Source organism: Aplidium turbinatum, chromosome 7 (genome assembly GCF_918807975.1).
Source record: "Aplidium turbinatum chromosome 7, kaAplTurb1.1, whole genome shotgun sequence".
Taxonomy (NCBI): Eukaryota; Metazoa; Chordata; class Ascidiacea; order Aplousobranchia; family Polyclinidae; genus Aplidium; species Aplidium turbinatum.
The window spans coordinates 22,023,651-22,044,321 of record NC_137478.1 but is presented as its reverse complement, the minus strand read 5'-3'; the positions used below and the strand labels follow the sequence as shown (position 1 = coordinate 22,044,321).

The following is a 20,671-nucleotide window of genomic DNA, read 5'->3' as shown; positions in this document are numbered from 1 at the left end:
TTGAGCTATGGAACTTTTTGTGCCATATGGATCATATAGGGCAAAAATTTTCACTCATCAAATGGAGGCTATACTTTGGCTTGTAACTCAAAGTAAAGTACTTTGAACCCGCCCATAGTGAAATATGTTTTTCGGAACATTTTTGCAATGGAATAACATTTTATTGAAAGTAAGTTAACTTTTGCAAGGTAGTGGTCATAATATTAGTGTAGTATTTTAGACTGACTTTATCTATAAGTTTGATGAGACCACGGGCGTAGCCAACACACAATTTCGGGAGACGTCAAATCAATATTATTGCACATGTCAGTGAGCGCGACAACAAATCGACGAAGGCGAAGCACCCGAACGAGGGTCTGGGCCCCAGAAAAATTTGAAAAAAATACCTCAAAATTGCGCGCTGTGAGAATGCTTTCAGCCTAAATCAATAGTAAAACTCTGTCAAAAGATGCTGTAACACAGGTTGAAACGTTTTGTTTAAAATATTTTGGGGGCAGAGGCAATTTCCCCCTTTGCCGCCCCTGACTACGTCTCTGGATGAGACTAAAACTACCGCATACATAAACAAATGACCACCTTGCATGCAATCCAGGGATATCTTGACACTACGGGATGCGAAACTCGAAATCTGCCCGTCCATTGGTGTCCAACTGAAGGGCGAACTATGCTGTTTACATCGTATTGCACAATGCCGTGTTACTGCATGAGAATGTGTTTTGCACTGGTTGTTTTCACTTGATCGTTTCATTAAAGTGGTATTTGTTATGTTTTTTACAAAAGTAGTAATATTTTATAAGTTTATTGGTTATTACATAATAAGGTTACATGGGGAACGGACAAAATAAGAAAAAAAACGACTATTGCCATATTGTGCATTACCTTGGCTAACATATGCACAAAACAAAAATAATGCACATCAATATTATTGGACAATTAGATGTTATAACTACAAACTGTAACCACAATCAAGGAATGAGATAAATTCAAATATTCGCAGTCTTGCATGAACTACTACTACTCATAAGCTTGCGAACTGTTCGAGCCATCTTCGCGTGTTCCTCGCACCTGGGAGCGTTCAAACATTTACTCTATGAAAATGTTCACCTTACCAAACCCACACTCTGCGTTTGTTCGAGCTGTTAAAAATGCTGCAGAGACATCATTTGGCTTGCAGGCTGATAAAGCTTGTCTCATAGGCCACTATAACTTTGAATTGATTGTAAAAGCTTCGTATTGTTTCGCCTAAAATGAACTAAAACGTTTGAACGCTCCCTGGCGCGAGAAACCCGCGAAGATGGCTCGAACAGTTTGCAAGCTTACGAGTGGTAGTTCACAAAAGACTGCAAATATTTGAATTTATGTCATCACTTGATTGTGGTTACAGTTTGTGGTTATATTATCTAATTGTCCAATAATATTGATGTGCATTATGTTTGTTTTGTGTACATGCTCGCCAAGTTAATGCACAATATGGCAATAGTCGTTGTTTTTTTGTCCGTTCTTCGTGTAAATTTTTTGTGTAATAGGCAATAAACTTATGAAATATTAATACTTTTGTCAAAAACACAACAAATACCACTTTAATGAAACGATCAAGTGAAAACAGCCAGTGCAAAACAAACATTTTCATGCAGTAACACGGCATTGTTCAATACAATGTAGACAGCATAGTTAGCCCTTCAGTTGGACACCAATGGACGGGCAGATTTCGAGTTTCGCATCCCGCATAGTGTCAAGATATCCCTGATGCAATCATATCAAGATTAGCTGTTCATAGTAGCCAAATCATTTGTGGCTATCAGGAATGAAATTGTTTATTTAAAAGATCTTATTGATTCAGCAGAAATGTTCTTGCTCCCAAAATACTTTTCGTACAACTTTCAAATAAACGCTGGTTAATTACAGTATATACGTCGCAAAAGTATAGATGAAAACAATTTTTCATATAATGTAGGAACAGTCAATGATAATGAATATAGACAGCAGAGATGTTCACAGGATCAGGATCCAGATCTTGTAGGATCATTGAAAATTGGTAGGATCAGGACAGGATTTTGATTTTTTCCAAAAAGCAGGATCAGAATTCAAAAGTTTTTGCAGCAGATCAAAGTTTGAAAAGAACATATAAAAATATTGACAAACTTACCAAATTTTACAATTTGGGTAGAGAGGTAACTTTTTTAAACCATAGACAGACAAAAAATAAAAACAAATCAACTTGAGCAAATAGGATAGAGTAACAGTAGTGTGTAACAGTGAACAGTGAACGCTGTGTACTTGCACTGATAATGAAGACAGTTTAATTTTCGAAGCGTTTGCTTTCATACGAGTATGATTTCTTTTTAATTTGTTCTATATTTTTGCTCAAGTTGACTAAATGTTTCAACCATTATGCTCCGAAACAACAAATCAGTTAATGAAATTTCTTTTTCAAACAAGAAACAAAAGCCCATGCGAATCATACAGCTGAAGCTATCGTATGCAGCATTGAGGCATAAAATATTAAAAAATAACATTGATACATTGAATTTTTTTGCTTAGTGGGATTTTTGAACAGTTTTTGACAAGGTGAAGTTGGTGAATAGTGTTTTCACAACCTTATCTTATAGCTTTCCTATTTTCTAACTTTAATCCCTGAAAGTTAGTGTTTAGGGCAACAAAATAGCAAAGGAAAGGTGTACCAGTGAAGGCATAAAACAGCATTGAGATGTCTTTTGTCTTTAATGCATGAGCGATTGTCAAATTGTATTGCGGGCCGCACAAAATTCTTTAAAGGGCCACAGGTTCGTTACCCCTGATCTAGATCCTGCAGGATTATTGAAACTTGGCAGGATCAGGACAGGATCTTATTTTCAAAAACCATCAGATCAGGACTTGTAGCCTACTCGTCGGATCAGGATTTTTTAGAAAAGGTAGATCCGAACATCTCTGAGGCAGGCTATGCTCTTTTAATTACAACAAATTTTCACAAAATTGAAATGAATAAAAATTGATAAAGTCATACTAAGTAATAAAGACATGCCATAATAACATTTAAAATTATTATTTTAACTTTTGCACACTGTGTTAAAAGAACTGCCTGTAAATACTCTTCAAAGCTGTTATCTAGTAATGGTATCAATAACTCCATTGCTGTACAAGTAAAAGAGGCTTATAGCCTACATTGATAGGGTCAGCATTGAAATAAAGGTGCAGAAAGGCACATCCCTGATATAATGAAATGAGCTATCTTTTGTGACTTCACTTAACTTTGTCCTTTTACTTGCAGGAAGTTGAGTCTAACCAGATGACAACTAAGTATTTACTTTATAAAAATCTTACTTTTTTCTATGGTAGCTTAAAATGTTAGTAATTAATTTATAAAGCAAAGACTTTTCTGGTTACCAAGCACACAATTATTATTTAAAACCTTTCAAACCAACTAAGTTTATTATGTATTTAAAACCACGAAAAATGACCACTTAAACTACTGTATAAAAAAACAGCTAAAGCAAAGCACATTCCTAAATAACAAAACAACCAATAAACATAATATGAAGACTAGTGATGTCAGATAATATTTACATAAGAAAGGTTGGAATGAATCAAAGGCTTTTAAAATTGCTCAAACATTGCTCTGCTAACAAAGATATGATTTAAAAACATCTAATATCACTTTGGCACAAAAATAAAGTGTTGAAATTGTTCTTGCTTAATATAATTTGATCACATGCTACAAAACGAACGCTGTGTACTGTACGACAAGTAGCCTACTACAAAGAAACACATCAGTTTTTTTTTACACAATGACGTGCAAAAACATGAAACAAATGCACAGCTTGCTCGCAAAGTTTACAACTAACTTGTGATTTGCATTCTTGCTTTTGTTGCAGCACATTCAGCTTTAACGTACAAACAGATTGGATGAATAAAAGTACATAATGTCAAACAAAATAATATAAGATTTATAACGAAAAAATTACCTTCAAAATTGTGATCAACAACATAAAACAAAGGAAACTGAAGAACAGCAATGATAGCTGCGACGCAAGCAGTTAAGCCATAGAGAACACCAAAGTGTTCACTGGGAAAACAAATAACCACAAAGGCTGAGTAACTTCCATAAAGAAAAGAGCGGAAAAAAATTTGCATGACAAATGAGAGATATTGGAACTTTAACACTGGAATTAAGACGAAACCAGAAAATAACGCAGCGAAAAATGAAGTTAAACCAAGACTGAGAGAGACAGCCTTCTGATTTGTGATTTGTTCTGGAATGGAAACCTCACGAAGTCTGTGTTTTGCAATGTCAATTATAGCTCCACTGAGTGGCGTTACCAGTATCCCACCTAACTGCATTAACCCAAATACGTTGATGTAATGACTCTGAGTTGATGATATATTTTTATGAATAAGATTTAAAAGCCAAGGATTTACTGATCCGTAAAAAAATCTGGACCTCAGTTGTAAGATTCCTACAAAGAGCAAATTCAAGAAAAACTTCAATGAAACAATTGATGACTTCAAAGAAGGCGTGTCAATCTTTCCATAGGGAGTCAACGGAAGTGTTTCCGAAAATTGATTGTTTTTATTCTTACAAGAGCTTACTTCGCTGATACCATATTTAAAATCTTCTTTGATCTGATATGGTGCTTTGTACCTTGGTACAAGAAAAAACGTTCGAATAAACATAAACATTGAACAAAATGAAAAGAAATATAAAATAGCTTTAAATGAAATACCCCCATCATAAGCCAGTTTTGCAAACACAAATATAACTGAAGAGGCTTCAGATGAACCATTAATGATAGTTGTAGCACATCCTCTACATTTTGGAAAAAAATTACCTGCAGGAATGTTAGTTAGCAGAAGCGCATATCCAGAGCATGATATCAAAGTCATTGTCAAGTAAAGTATGTATGATTCTTTAGAAGTCGTCAAAGCGGTGATGAGAAATCCCAGGCAAAACAAAATGATCCAAATTGTACGGATTATCCAGCCACCAAACCTATCAAATATCCATCCAGAAACTAATGCGCTCATGCTTCCAACAAAAGCTGCTATTGTGAAAACCAAGTTCAAATTTTGCTCTTGCGATGGGCATGCCCACGAATGATTCGCGACCGGCAAACGACAAGATGAATTGAAGTAATTTTCACGTTTCAAAATATAACTGAAAGGACTCCAACCAAATACTATCCCGCTGAAACACAATGTTTCGACGGCTGCAGTTATACCTGATAACCAAAACTGAATTCTCATTATGTGACTCTTCTAAAAGTTTGCTGCAGTTAGTATAAACTTTCTTAAAGTTTTCTTTTGGCCAAATTATTGAAGAAACAATGAAACTTAATTTTTTGTCCAGATTCTGTATGTAGATCATCAAATATCAGAATTAAAGTCTACTTTGATATTATTGGCAATACGTGGTGTCTGTTTAAAATCAACATCTGAAAAAAGCAAAATGAAATGAACATATCGATAGTATTTGAAATGATACAAAAAACGGTTTTCACACGAACGGTTATGTTGACAAATAATGTTAAATGAATAAAACTTGAACTGTTGTTTTTATTACATTTTTATGGCTAGTCATTGAACTTAGCAACACGAATTGCTGCAGAAGAATTATGTAAATCAACATTGTAAATATGTGAAGAAGGGGTGTTCTTCCCGGCCATCAGCACAAGGCTGATCACTCGCTAGTACAGCGAGCAGCAGTAACGCTTCGCTAACCAGAACGGTGTAGCTTCCACGCTAGCCATAAAGACCTCCAATAAACGGTTAAGTTTCTGCGCAATTGTAAATATGTTTAAAATAGTACTAAATGATCATTTTAAAGTAATTACACAACAAGTACGTTTTAATAACGCAATATCTGTTCACATTCGTTACAAATACATTTTAAAATATGCAGTTGTGCGTTTATTTTACACTATTTCAGTGCCATTGTAAGTTCACATCCTCTCTGAGCAATAAACTGTTATTTGAAATATATCAAGTAAAAGCAAATTGAAATGCAACCACAAAAGATACTAACTATTACGACATCATATGATTTGATAGGAAAGCGTTTGACCGTCTGAGACTCTAAATAAGACAAGGCTGAATTTTCAAACAGATTAAAGCAATAAAAAACAAATTTTCATTCAATTACAAAGATTACAAAGAAATTTAATATTTTTTAATATTGCATATACAGTAATTTGAATGTAAAATGATTAAATCCTTTTCTTCAAAACATCACTCTGTTTCACTCTGAGTATTGCTTACTAAGACAAATATGTAGACAAGATTTTGTTGAGTTTTATTGATAATAATTTTCATTACAAATTAAAAGATAAATAATGTGCGTTTGCAGCATGGTTGTCAGAGCAAAAGCTTATGGTTTGCTCAAAAACTTGCGCTAAAGGCCCACAGTGGCCTGCACCATGTTTATATTTAAAAAGTTATGGCGGAAATCAACACGTCTTTTCGCGGATTGCTTGAGCTATGGAACTTTTTTTTGACATATGGATCACAGGGAATTTTTTTTCACTCAAATGTATACTTTGGTCTGTAACTCAAAGTTAAATGCTTTGAACACAAGCATAGTGAAATATGTTTTTCGAAACATTTTTGCAATGGAATAACATTTTATTGAATGTAAGTTAACTTTTGCAAGATAGTGCTCATAACAAGCTAGTATTTCAGGCTGACTTTATCTATAAGTTTGATGAGACCAGGGGCGTAGCAAGCACAAAATTTTAGGAGAGGTCAAATCAATATTATTGCACATGTCAGTGAGCGCGACAACAAATCGACGAAGGCTAAGAACCCCAAGGAGGGTCTGGGCCCCAGAAAATTAAACAAAAAACTCAAAATTGCGCGCTCTGAAAATGCTTTCAGCCAAAATCAATAATAAAACTCTGTCAAAAGATGCTGTAACACAAGTTGAAATGTTTCATTTAAAATATTTTGGGGGCGGAGGCAATTTCCACCTTTTCTCTCCCTGACTACGTCTTTGGATGAGACTAAAACTACCGCATGCATAAACAGATGACCACATTGCATGCAATCATATCAATGTTAGCTGTCCATAGCGGCCAAATCATTTGTGGCTATCACGAATTAAATTGTTTATTTAAAAGATCTTATTGATTCAGCAGAAATGTTTTTGCTCCCAAAAACTTTTCGTACAAGTTTCAAATAAAAGCTGGTTAATTACGTTGCAAAAATATATACTGTGTATGAAAACAAATTTTTCATATAATGTAGGCTAACAGTCAATGATAATGGATATAGTCAGCAGAAATGTTCACAGGATCGGGATCTTCAGGGGTGACGATCCTTTTTGCAGTCGCGGGCCACTTTGTCAATTACACATGAGTTATCGGGCCACACAACTTTTTAATCGTGACCTACTATGAAATCTTTTAGAAGCGACTCAAGATATTATTCATGAAAAGTAACAAACGGCAGATGAAAGTAATAAAACCCACACAGTTGAAATTATCATACGCAGAATCGAAACATACAACAGTAAAAAATAAAAACAAATCAACTTGAGCAAATAGGATAGAGTAACAGTAGTGTGTAACAGTGAACAGTGAACGCTGTGTACTTGCACTGATAATGAAGACAGTTTAATTTTCGAAGCGTTTGCTTTCATACGAGTATGATTTCTTTTTAATTTGTTCTATATTTTTGCTCAAGTTGACTAAATGTTTCAACCATTATGCTCCGAAACAACAAATCAGTTAATGAAATTTCTTTTTCAAACAAGAAACAAAAGCCCATGCGAATCATACAGCTGAAGCTATCGTATGCAGCATTGAGGCATAAAATATTAAAAAATAACATTGATACATTGAATTTTTTTGCTTAGTGGGATTTTTGAACAGTTTTTGACAAGGTGAAGTTGGTGAATAGTGTTTTCACAACCTTATCTTATAGCTTTCCTATTTTCTAACTTTAATCCCTGAAAGTTAGTGTTTAGGGCAACAAAATAGCAAAGGAAAGGCGTACCAGTGAAGGCATAAAACAGCATTAAGATGTCTTTTGTCTTTAATGCATGAGCGATTGTCAAATTGTATTGCGGGCCGCACAAAATTCTTTAAAGGGCCACAGGTTCGTTACCCCTGATCTAGATCCTGCAGGATTATTGAAACTTGGCAGGATCAGGACAGGACCTTATTTTCAAAAACCATCAGATCAGGACTTGTAGCCTACTCGTCGGATCAGGATTTTTTAGAAAAGGTAGATCCGAACATCTCTGAGGCAGGCTATGCTCTTTTAATTACAACAAATTTTCACAAAATTGAAATGAATAAAAATTGATAAAGTCATACTAAGTAATAAAGACATGCCATAATAACATTTAAAATTATTATTTTAACTTTTGCACACTGTGTTAAAAGAACTGCCTGTAAATACTCTTCAAAGCTGTTATCTAGTAATGGTATCAATAACTCCATTGCTGTACAAGTAAAAGAGGCTTATAGCCTACATTGATAGGGTCAGCATTGAAATAAAGGTGCAAAAAGGCACATCCCTGATATAATGAAATGAGCTATCTTTTGTGACTTCACTTAACTTTGTCCTTTTACTTGCAGGAAGTTGAGTCTAACCAGATGACAACTAAGTATTTACTTTATAAAAATCTTACTTTTTTCTATGGTAGCTTAAAATGTTAGTAATTAATTTATAAAGCAAAGACTTTTCTGGTTACCAAGCACACAATTATTATTTAAAACCTTTCAAACCAACTAAGTTTATTATGTATTTAAAACCACGAAAAATGACCACTTAAACTACTGTATAAAAAAACAGCTAAAGCAAAGCACATTCCTAAATAACAAAACAACCAATAAACATAATATGAAGACTAGTGATGTCAGATAATATTTACATAAGAAAGGTTGGAATGAATCAAAGGCTTTTAAAATTGCTCAAACATTGCTCTGCTAACAAAGATATGATTTAAAAACATCTAATATCACTTTGGCACAAAAATAAAGTGTTGAAATTGTTCTTGCTTAATATAATTTGATCACATGCTACAAAACGAACGCTGTGTACTGTACGACAAGTAGCCTACTACAAAGAAACACATCAGTTTTTTTTTACACAATGACGTGCAAAAACATGAAACAAATGCACAGCTTGCTCGCAAAGTTTACAACTAACTTGTGATTTGCATTCTTGCTTTTGTTGCAGCACATGCAGCTTTAACGTACAAACAGATTGGATGAATAAAAGTACATAATGTCAAACAAAATAATATAAGATTTATAACGAAAAAATTACCTTCAAAATTGTGATCAACAACATAAAACAAAGGAAACTGAAGAACAGCAATGATAGCTGCGACGCAAGCAGTTAAGCCATAGAGAACACCAAAGTGTTCACTGGGAAAACAAATAACCACAAAGGCTGAGTAACTTCCATAAAGAAAAGAGCGGAAACATACTTGCATGACAAATGAGAGATATTGGAACTTTAACACTGGAATTAAGACGAAACCAGAAAATAACGCAGCGAAAAATGAAGTTAAACCAAGACTGAGAGAAACGGCTTTCTGATTTGTGATTTGTTCTGGAATGGAAACCTCACGAAGTCTGTGTTTTGCAATGTCAATTATAGCTCCACTGAGTGGCGTTACCAGTATCCCACCTAACTGCATTAACCCAAATACGTTGATGTAATGACTCTGAGTTGATGATATATTTTTATGAATAAGATTTAAAAGCCAAGGATTTACTGATCCGTAAAAAAATCTGGACCTCAGTTGTAAGATTCCTACAAAGAGCAAATTCAAGAAAAACTTCAATGAAACAATTGATGACTTCAAAGAAGGCGTGTCAATCTTTCCATAGGGAGTCAACGGAAGTGTTTCCGAAAATTGATTGTTTTTATTCTTACAAGAGCTTACTTCGCTGATACCATATTTAAAATCTTCTTTGATCTGATATGGTGCTTTGTACCTTGGTACAAGAAAAAACGTTCGAATAAACATAAACATTGAACAAAATGAAAAGAAATATAAAATAGCTTTAAATGAAATACCCCCATCATAAGCCAGTTTTGCAAACACAAATATAACTGAAGAGGCTTCAGATGAACCATTAATGATAGTTGTAGCACATCCTTTACATTTTGGAAAAAAATTACCTGCAGGAATGTTAGTTAGCAGAAGCGCATATCCAGAGCATGATATCAAAGTCATTGTCAAGTAAAGTATGTATGATTCTTTAGAAGTCGTCAAAGCGGTGATGAGAAATCCCAGGCAAAACAAAATGATCCAAATTGTACGGATTATCCAACCACCAAACCTATCAAATATCCATCCAGAAACTAATGCGCTCATGCTTCCAACAAAAGCTGCTATTGTGAAAACCAAGTTCAAATTTTGCTCTTGCGATGGGCATGCCCACGAATGATTCGCGACCGGCAAACGACAAGATGAATTGAAGTAATTTTCACGTTTCAAAATATAACTGAAAGGACTCCAACCAAATACTATCCCGCTGAAACACAATGTTTCGACGGCTGCAGTTATACCTGATAACCAAAACTGAATTCTCATTATGTGACTCTTCTAAAAGTTTGCTGCAGTTAGTATAAACTTTCTTAAAGTTTTCTTTTGGCCAAATTATTGAAGAAACAATGAAACTTAATTTTTTGTCCAGATTCTGTATGTGGATCATCAAATATCAGAATTAAAGTCTACTTTGATATTATTGGCAATACGTGGTGTCTGTTTTAAATCAACATCTGAAAAAAGCAAAATGAAGTGAACATATCGATAGTATTTGAAATGATACAAAAAACGGTTTTCACACGAACGGTTATGTTGACGAATAATGTTAAATGAATAAAACTTGAACTGTTGTTTTTATTACATTTTTATGGCTAGTCATTGAACTTAGCAACACGAATTGCTGCAGAAGAATTATGTAAATCAACATTGTAAATATGTGAAGAAGGGGTGTTCTTCCCGGCCATCAGCACAAGGCTGATCACTCGCTAGTACAGCGAGCAGCAGTAACGCTTCGCTAACCAGAACGGTGTAGCTTCCACGCTAGCCATAAAGACCTCCAATAAACGGTTAAGTTTCTGGGCAATTGTAAATATGTTTAAAATAGTACTAAATGATCATTTTAAAGTAATTACACAACAAGCACGTTTTAATAACGCATTATCTGTTCATATTCGTTACAAATACATTTCGAAATATGCAGTTGTGCATTTATTTTATACTCTTTCATTGTCAATGTAATTTCACATAGTCTCCGATCAAAAACTGTTTATTGAAATATATCAAGTAAAAACCAATTGATATACAATCACAAAAGATATTAATTGTTACGACAGCATATGATTTGATAGGAAATTGTTGGACCGTCTGAAACTCTAGGACAAGGCTGAATTTTCAGATAAATTAATTAAAGCAATAAAACACAAATTTTCATTCAATTACAGAGATTACAAAGAAATTTAATATTTCTTATTACTGCATTTAATTGTAAAATCATTAAATCCTTTTCTTCAAAACATCTTATCACTCTGAGTATTGCGTAACAAGACAAGTAGCTAACTGCTCTTGGCTGATGCTGAGCTGCGTCGGAGTCTGCCTCGCTTTCTGACCTAGTCTTACTCTGAAACGATCCCTGTTCCATATCTAGAAAGCTAAAACCTCAATTGCTAAGGTAACAGGGATCAGTTGTCAGTAGATGTTACAGAAAATATATTTCGCACTTATTCAGTGCATCGTCAGTTCTGATCAAAGTTCAGATGAGAACTGACGATGCACTGAATAAGTGCGAAATATATTTTCTGTAACATCTACTGACAACTGATCCCTGTTACCTTAGCAATTGAGGTTTTAGCTAACAAGACAAGTATGTAGACAAATTTTTGTTGAGTTTTATTGCATCACAATAACAATTTTCATTTCAAATTGAATGAATGTTGTTGACTGAATCTTTGATAAAACATGTGCACATCAACTGATATAAATAATCTTCGTTTCCAGCATGATTGTCACAGTAAGAGCGTATGGTTTGCTCAAAAACTTGCGCTAAAGGCCTATACAGTAGCCAAGACTGTGTTTACATTAAAAAAGTTATGGCGGAAATCAACACGTCTTTTCGTGGTTTGCTTGAGCTATGGAACTTTTTTTGCCATATGGATCATAGGGAAATTTTTTTTTTTACTTATCAATTATATAGTTTGGTCTGCAAGTCAAAGTATAATACTTTTAACACGCGCATAGTGAAATATGCTATTTTACAGAAGGATGCTCAGGATTTCATATACTGATCATATCACAAATGCAGAAGTTTTAAACCAGGTACATCAAGATAAGGAACTATTGAACAACATAACTCAAAGGCAACTCAAATTTCTCGGTCACATTATCAAAAAAGAAGAAATCGAAAATCTTTGTCTAAGCGGTCGCCTTCTCGGGAGACGTGCTCGTGGCAGGCAACGAACAACATTTATATCTAATTTTCAACGAAATATATCAATCAGCCAACCAAGAACACTTTGGGACACTGCACGACAAAGAGAACATTGGAAGAATTTACGAACTGAGCATCTAGTTCATCAAAGGCCGCATCGGCTATGATGCTGTAGTAGTAATACAGTAGTAGTGAAATATGTTTTTCGAAACATTTTTGCAATGGAATAACATTGCATTGAAAGAAAGTTAACTTTTGTAAAGTAGTGCTCATAACAAGAGTAGTATTTCAGGCTGACTTTATCTATACGTTTGATGAGACCAGGGGCGTAGCAAGCACACAATTTCGGGAGAGGTCAAATCAATATTATTGCACATGTCAGTGAGCGCGACAACAAATCGACAAAGGCGAAGCACCCGAAGGAAGGTCTGGGCCCCAGAAAAATTTGAAAAAAATACCTCAAAACTGCCCGCTCTGAGAATACTTTCAGCCAAAATCAATAATAAAACTCTGTCAAAAGATGCTGTAACACATATTGAACTGTTTTGTTTAAAATATTTTTGGGGCGGACGCAATTTCCACCTTTTCTCTGCCTGACTACGTCTTTGAATGAGACTAAAACTACCGCATGCATAAACAAATGACCACATTGCATGCAATCATATCAATGTTAGCTGTCCATAGCGGCCAAATCATTTGTGGCTATCAGGAATGAAATTAATTATTTAAAAGATCTTATTGATTCAGCAGAAACGTTCTTGCTCACAAAACACTTTTCGTAGGCTACAACTTTCAAATAAACGCTGGTTAATTACATTGCAAAAAAATAGATGAAAACAATTTTTCATATAATGTAGGCTAACAGGCAATGATAGTGATTATAGACAGCAAAGATGTTTACAGGATCCAGATCTTGTAGGATCATTGAAAATTGGAAGGATAAGAACAGGATCGTGATTTTTGCCAAAAAGCAGGATCAGAATTCAAAAGTTTTGCAGCAGATCGAAGTTTGAAAAAAGCGTATAAAAATATTGACAAACTTACCAAATTTTATTCTTTATATGTAGCCCACGCATGGCATGAATTGAGCTATAGTTTTGGTGTGCACTACACAGTGTTCAAAATGACATTGCTATGGATTCCAAATCACATTGACATGTCATTTAGAGTTCATTTTTTAAAAGATTAAGAACTGTGTAGTAGGTTTGCCAGGAGGCAGAAATGTTCACAAAATCATTGAAAATTGGCAGGATCAGGACAGGATCTTTTAAATTTCCATAACAATCAGATCAGGATTTGTATTCGTCCGATCAGGATCTTTTAAATTGTTCAAAATGATCACATCAAGACTTGTAGTCGAATCAGGATCTTTTGGAAAAGATAGATCCGAACATCTTTCAAACGGCAGACTATATGCTCTTTTAATGACAAGTATTCACAGGGATGAAGTTGAAATGAATAAAAATTGATGAAGTCATACTAAATAATAAAGACATGCCATAATAACATTTAAAATTATTACTTTAACTCTTGCACATTGTGTTAAGAGAACTGCTTGTAAATACTCTTCAAAGCTGTTATCTAGTAATGGTATCAATAACTCCAGTACTATACAAATGAAAGAGGCTTATAGCCTACATTGATAGGGTCAGCAGTGAAATAAAGATGAAAAAAGACAATATAATGGAATGAACTATCTTTAGTGATTTCACTCAACTTTGTCCTCTTACTTGCAGGAAGTTGAGTCTAACCAGATGACAACTAAGTTTTTACTTTATAAAATCTTACTTTTTTCTATGGCAGCTTAATATGTTGGTAATTAATTTATAAAGCAAAGCCTTTTCTGGTTAAGACGCTCACAATTATTATTTAAAGTGTTTTACACGAACTAAGCCTATTATATATTTAAAACCACATACAGTGACTAAAGCAAAACCCATTTCTAAATAACAAAACAACCAATAAACATAAATAATATAAAGACTAGTGATGTCAGATAATATTTACATAAGAAAGGTTGGAATGAACAACAGTTGTTTAAAATTACTCAAACTTTGCTCTACTACCAAATACATGGTTTAAAAAATCTAATGTTACTTTTACACTACAATAAAGTATTGGAAACGTTCCACACAACACAATTTGATCACATGCTACAAAATTAACGCTGTGTACCGTGCAACGAGTAGCCTACTAGAAAGAAACACATCAATTTTTTTACAAAATGACGTGCAAAAATATGAAACAAATGCACAGCTTGCTCGCAAAGTTCACAACTAACTTTTAATTTGCATTCTTGCTTTTGTTGCAGCACATGCAGCTTTAACGTACAAACAGATTGGATGAATGAACGTACATATTGTCAAACAAAATAATAAAAGATTTATAACGAAAAAATTACCTTTAAAATTGCGATCAACAACATAAAACAAAGGAAATTGAAGGACAGAAATGATAGCTCCAACGCAAGCAGTTAAGCCAAACAGAACACCAAAGTGTTCACTGGGAAAACAGATAACCACAAAGGCTGAATAACTCCCATAAAGAAAAGAGCGGAAACATACTTGCATGACAAATGAGAGATATTGAAACTTTAACACTGGAATTAAGATAAAACCAGAAAATAATGAAGCGAAAACTGAAGTTAAACCAAGACTAAGAGAGACGGCCTTCTCATTTGTGATTTGTTCTGGAATGGAAATCTCACGAAATCTGTGTTTTGCAATGTCAATTATAGCTCCACTGAGTGGCGTTACCAGAATCCCACCTAACTGCATTAACCCAAATACGTTGATGTAATGACTTTGAGTTGATGATATATTTTTATGAATAAGATTTAAAAGCCAAGGATTTACTGATCCGTAAAAAAATCTGGACCTCAGTTGTAAGATTCCTACAAAGAGCAAATTAAAAAAAAAGTTCAATGAAACAATTGATGACTTCAAAGAACGTGTTTTAACCTCCCCATTGGGAGTCAACGGAAGTGTTTCCGAAAATTGATTGTTTTTATTCGAACAAGAGCTTATCTCGCTGATACCATATTTAAAATCTTCGTTAATCTGATATGGTGCTTTGTACCTTGGAACAAGAAAAAACGTTCGAATAAACATAAATGTTGAACAAAATGAAAAGAAATATAAAATAGCTTTAAATGAAATACCCCCATCATAAGCCAGTTTTGCAAACACAAATATGACTGAAGAGGCTTCAGCCGAACCATTAATGATAGTTGTAGCACATCCTCTACATTTTGGAAAAAAATTTCCTGACGGAATGTTAGTTATCAAAAGTGCATATCCAGAGCATATTATTAAAGTTATTGTCAAGTAAAGTATGTATGATTCTTTAGGAGTCGTCAAAGCGGTGATGAGAAATCCAAGGCAAAATAAAATGATCCAAATTGTACGGATTATCCAGCCACCAAACCTATCAAATATCCATCCAGAAACTAATGCGCTCATGCTTCCAACAAAAGCTGCTATTGTGAAAACCAAGTTCAAATTTTGCTCTTGCGATGGGCATGCCCACAAATGATTCGCGACCGGCAGATGACAAGATGAATTAAAGTAATTTTCACGTTTCAAAATATAACTGAAAGGACTCCAACCAAATACTATCCCGCTGAAACATAATGTTTCGACGGTTGCAGTTATACCGGATAACCAAAACTGAATTCTCATTATGTGACTTTATGAATAGTTTGCTGCAGCATGGCCACCTAAAGATACGGCCTGATTTGTCACATTTTGTAGAAATTTCCAGGTTTTTCTAACTTTGGGCGAACGTTTAAATAAATTTTTCTAAAAATTAGATTTTTACGCTTTCTTTATTCTTTTCCCCAGATGACACAATAGGTTTTAACATCCTCACATGTTGAAAAACTAAGAAAATTTGATTTTGTAAATTTTAGTCAGACTGTTAATTTTCAATAACAGTCTGATTTTGCGTTTTTCAACTTACATTTTCTCATTTGCTACTGCTTCCCCAAGGCAACAAAAAAGTTTTTTGTCATTAGGAAACCGCAAAAAGTAAAAACATCTCAAAAAATGTCAGTCAAGCCCTAGCAGTAGCTGCAATCAAAATCTGCAAAATGTGACAAATCAGGCCACATCTCCAGGTGGCCATGGCTGCAGTTAGTATAAACTTTCTTAAAATTTTCTTTGAGCCAAATTATTGAAGAAAACAATGAAACTTTTTGTCCAGGTTCTCGATGTAGATCATCAAATATCAGAATTAAAGTCTACTTTGATATTATTGGCAATACGTGGTGTCTGTTTTAAATCAACATCTGAAAAACGAAACATGAAGTGAACATAATTATTGTTTTTAAAATAATACAAAAAACTGCTTGCACACGAATGGTTATGTTGATGAATAATTTTGAATGAATAAAACTTGAACTATTGCTTTTGTTACATTTTATGGCTAGTCATTGAACTTAGCAACATAAATTACTACAGAAACTTAAATCAACATTGTAGATATTTCTTAAAAGAATACTAAATATTTATTTTAAAGTAATTACACAACAAGTACGCTCATAATAGCGCAATATCTGTTCACATTCGTTACACATACATTTTAAACTATGCAGTTGTGCATTTATTTTACACTATTTCAGTGTCAGTGTAATTTCACATATTTTCCGAACAATAAACTGTTCTCTGAAATACATCAATTAAAAACCAATTGAAATACAATCACAAAAGATACTAATTATTACGACAACATATGATTTGACAAAAAATGATTAGACGGTCTGAGACTTTCATAGGACAAGGCTGAATTTAAAAAAAAGGTACAAATAGGATAGCTAAATACTAAATGCTTCTAGTCTGTTAGCTATTCACAAATCTTGTTAATTCTCCACGTCAAGCTAAACATGCTGACGTTTCAATACACATCAATTAGCTTTGTTTTTATTGATAAATGCTGCTCGGACGTACAAACAATTTGGGTGAAATAACCTACACAACGTCGAAAACAACAACTTTATTTTGGTTACAAAAAATCACCATAAGAATAACGATCAGTATGGCATAATGAAGTTTGCACAGCACAGTAATAGATGCAATACAGATTATTGTTAAACGATAAAGAACGCTTAGTTTTTCCCTTGTGCAAAAATGACAATAAAATTGCAAAGCAAATGAAAAAATATTGTAAATCTAACACTGGAGACGCATGCAGAAAATAACTTGGCAAATAAAGACCAAGAGAAACGGTGTTCTGCCTTTAGGTATATTTTTGTGATTTTTGCAGGTGCATATATACACTTGGCACCGTGAATTGAATCTCTAGTCAGATTGTGAGTATCATTTTCATGTGATGCCGCTATAGAAATGTTCATTTGAAGCACGTTTAAGACCTTGTTTATACAACGAAAAACATTAAAGCAATTCTACTCATATTAAACGCAATACTAAATTCTTTGATAAAAAAATAATATTTGGGTGTTAGGAAAGTATTTACAATTACCTCAGATGTTTACTACCCCAACGTGCACTTCCTTTTCAGACGTGTAACCACGGGAGAATTGGAGAGCAATCGCCCCCCACCCTTCTTTAAATTTTATCTTGCTCCCCGAAAAAAGGTTTTTAATGCTATGAAGTACTAAGTATCGGTTCCGATTTACATTTAAAACAAAATACCTTCTACGAGTATAGAAATAATTTTAAAGTACTCATGCCCACCTAAGGCTAATTGCAGTAAGATAAAATATCATCAGTCAAGTGTTATAGAATAAAAATCAGTTTTTATTCAATGGTGTCTAGAGTAAGAAAAAAAAACAATTGCAAAACAAATCGTTGGTTTTAGTTATGGTCTCCAATTAATGTTTAATTTTCATTCTTTTATTTTTTGTAGCGCATACAGCTTTAACGTACAAATAGGCAGGATGAACAAACGTACATAATGTCAAACAAAATAGTACAACATTTACGACAAAAAAGTCTCCCTTGAAATCGCGATCAACAACATTATAAAAAAGGAACTGCATAGCAGCAATGATGGCTGCAACGCTGGAAGTTATGCCATAGAGAACACCAAAGTGTTCACTGGGAAAACAAATGACCACAAAGGCTGAATAACTCCCATAAAGAAAAGAGCGGAAACATACTTGCATAGCAAATGAGAGATATTGAAGTTTTAACACTGGAATTAAGATAAAACCAGAAAACAATGAAGCAAACAAGGAAGTTAAACCAAGACTAAGAGAAACGGCTTTCTGATTTGTGATTTGTTCTGGAATGGAAATCTCACGAAATCTGTGTTTTGCAATGTCAATTATAGCTCCACTGAGTGGCGTTACCAGTATGCCACCCAACTGCATTAACCCAAATACGTTGATGTAATGACTTTGAGTTAATAATACGTTGTTGGGAATAAGATTTAAAAGCCAAGAATTTACTGATCCATAAAAGAATCTGGTCCTTAGTTGTAAGATGCCTACAAAGAGCAAATTCAGACAAAACTTTAATGAAAGGATTGACGACTTCAAAGAAGGCGTTTTAACTTTTTCTTTGGGAGTCAGTAGCACTGTTTCCGAAGACTGGCTGTTGCTATTCTTACAAGAGCTTACTTCGCTGATACCATATTTAAAATCTTCTTTGATTGGATACGGTACATTGTATCTTGGTACAAGAAAAAACGTTCGAATAAACATAAAAATCGAACAAAATGAAAAGAAATATAAAATAGCTTTAAATGGAATGCCCCTATCATAAGCCAGTTTGGCAAACACAAATATAACCGAAGAGGCTTCAAATGAACCATTAATGAGGGTGAGAGCACATCCTCTACATTTTGGAAAAAAATTTCCTGCAGGTATGTTAGTCAACAAAAGTGCATATCCAGAACATGCTATTAACGTCATTGTCAAGTAAAGTAGATATGATTCTATATAAGTTGTGATAGCGGTGATGATAAATCCAAGACCAAAGAAAATGATCCCAATTGTACGGATTATCCAACTACCAAAGTTGTCAAGTATGTACCCTGACATCAATGTACTGATGCTCCCAACAAAAGCTGCTATTGTGAAAACAAGATTCAAGTTTTCCTGCTGGGAAGGACACGGCCATGAGTGATTTGCAACTTTCTCGTTACAGGATGAATTGAAGTAATTTTCTCGTTCTAAGATGTAACTGAAAGAGCTCCAACCAAATATCAATCCACTGAAACATAATGTTTCGACGGCCGCAGTTATACCTGATAACCAAAACTGAATTCTCATTATGTGACTTTTCTAAGAGTTTCCTGGAGTTAGCATAAACTTTCTTATTCTACTTTGATCCAAATTATTGAAGAAACCTTTGAAACTTAATCTTTGTCCAGATTTCCGATGTAGATCATCAAATTTCAGGATTAATGTCTCTTTTATATTATTGGCAATACTCACTTTCTGTTTTAAATCAACATCTAAATAAAAACAAAAAAATATTAAGTCCATTGTTTATGTTCATGATACAGATTGATACATTGTTCTTTCCCAAAATTGTGTTTATCCATAATTTTAAATAATTAAAACTTAAATGACTAGTTTTATCACATTTTTATGGCGGATTATAACTTAAATACACAATCTACAGTGCTCTTTTTTGAAAGAGGCTGAATAAGTTTTATAAATTGACACAGAGAAATACATTTATAGTATAATGACGCAATGCGCATTTACAGTGGTTACAAATGCATACAGATCACCATTAACCACAAATGTACGAATAACGTAATTGAAGTTTTAGCAATGAAAACGACGTATTACTCAATTACAAAGAAATTTTAGCTTTTATGCTATGGTGTATAACTTGATTGTAAAATTTTGGCCACATTATAAGGCAAAAGATTTTTCAAACATGCACATATAGTTGCTTTTCTCCAAAAATTCTTATCACTCTGCTTCACTCCGAGCATTGTGTAACAAGACAATTATGTAGACAAACATAAGCAAATCATGAATAAGAGTATGGTTCTTTTTGAGTTTTATTGTTCCACCATGCCAACTGTCTTTTCAAATTAAATGAATGCTGTTGACTAAATCTTTGATAAAACATGTGACAAAAAAACTGATACAAACAAACGTAAAATAAAGACGATGGATCTATAATACTTTGCCATTTCTCATTATCTAAGGCGATGACTTTTCAAAGCTTATTTTCTATTATATCCTACAACTGTTCAATTCTTAGAATTACTAAAAGCTTTTCATCTGTTAGCTATTCACTAATTTAAAAGTTAACCCCGTAAAG

At 33.8% G+C, this 20,671-nt stretch overlaps 1 protein-coding gene across 1 annotated transcript; it reads right to left on the bottom strand.

Annotated features, from left to right (window-relative positions):
- Positions 1 to 18,255: 18,255 nt before the first annotated feature.
- LOC145773845 (equilibrative nucleobase transporter 1-like) lies at positions 18,256 to 19,659 on the bottom strand. The gene has a single exon (XM_082584968.1). The coding sequence runs from the start codon at positions 19,657 to 19,659 to the stop codon at positions 18,256 to 18,258; it is 1,404 nt and encodes a 467-aa protein (XP_082441094.1).
- Positions 19,660 to 20,671: the final 1,012 nt, after the last annotated feature.

Bases quoted from the DNA above. Each gene is read 5' to 3' on its own strand.
- LOC145773845 (XM_082584968.1), bottom strand. From the start codon at position 19,659: ATGAGAATTCAGTTTTGGTTATCAGGTATAACTGCGGCCGTCGAAACA.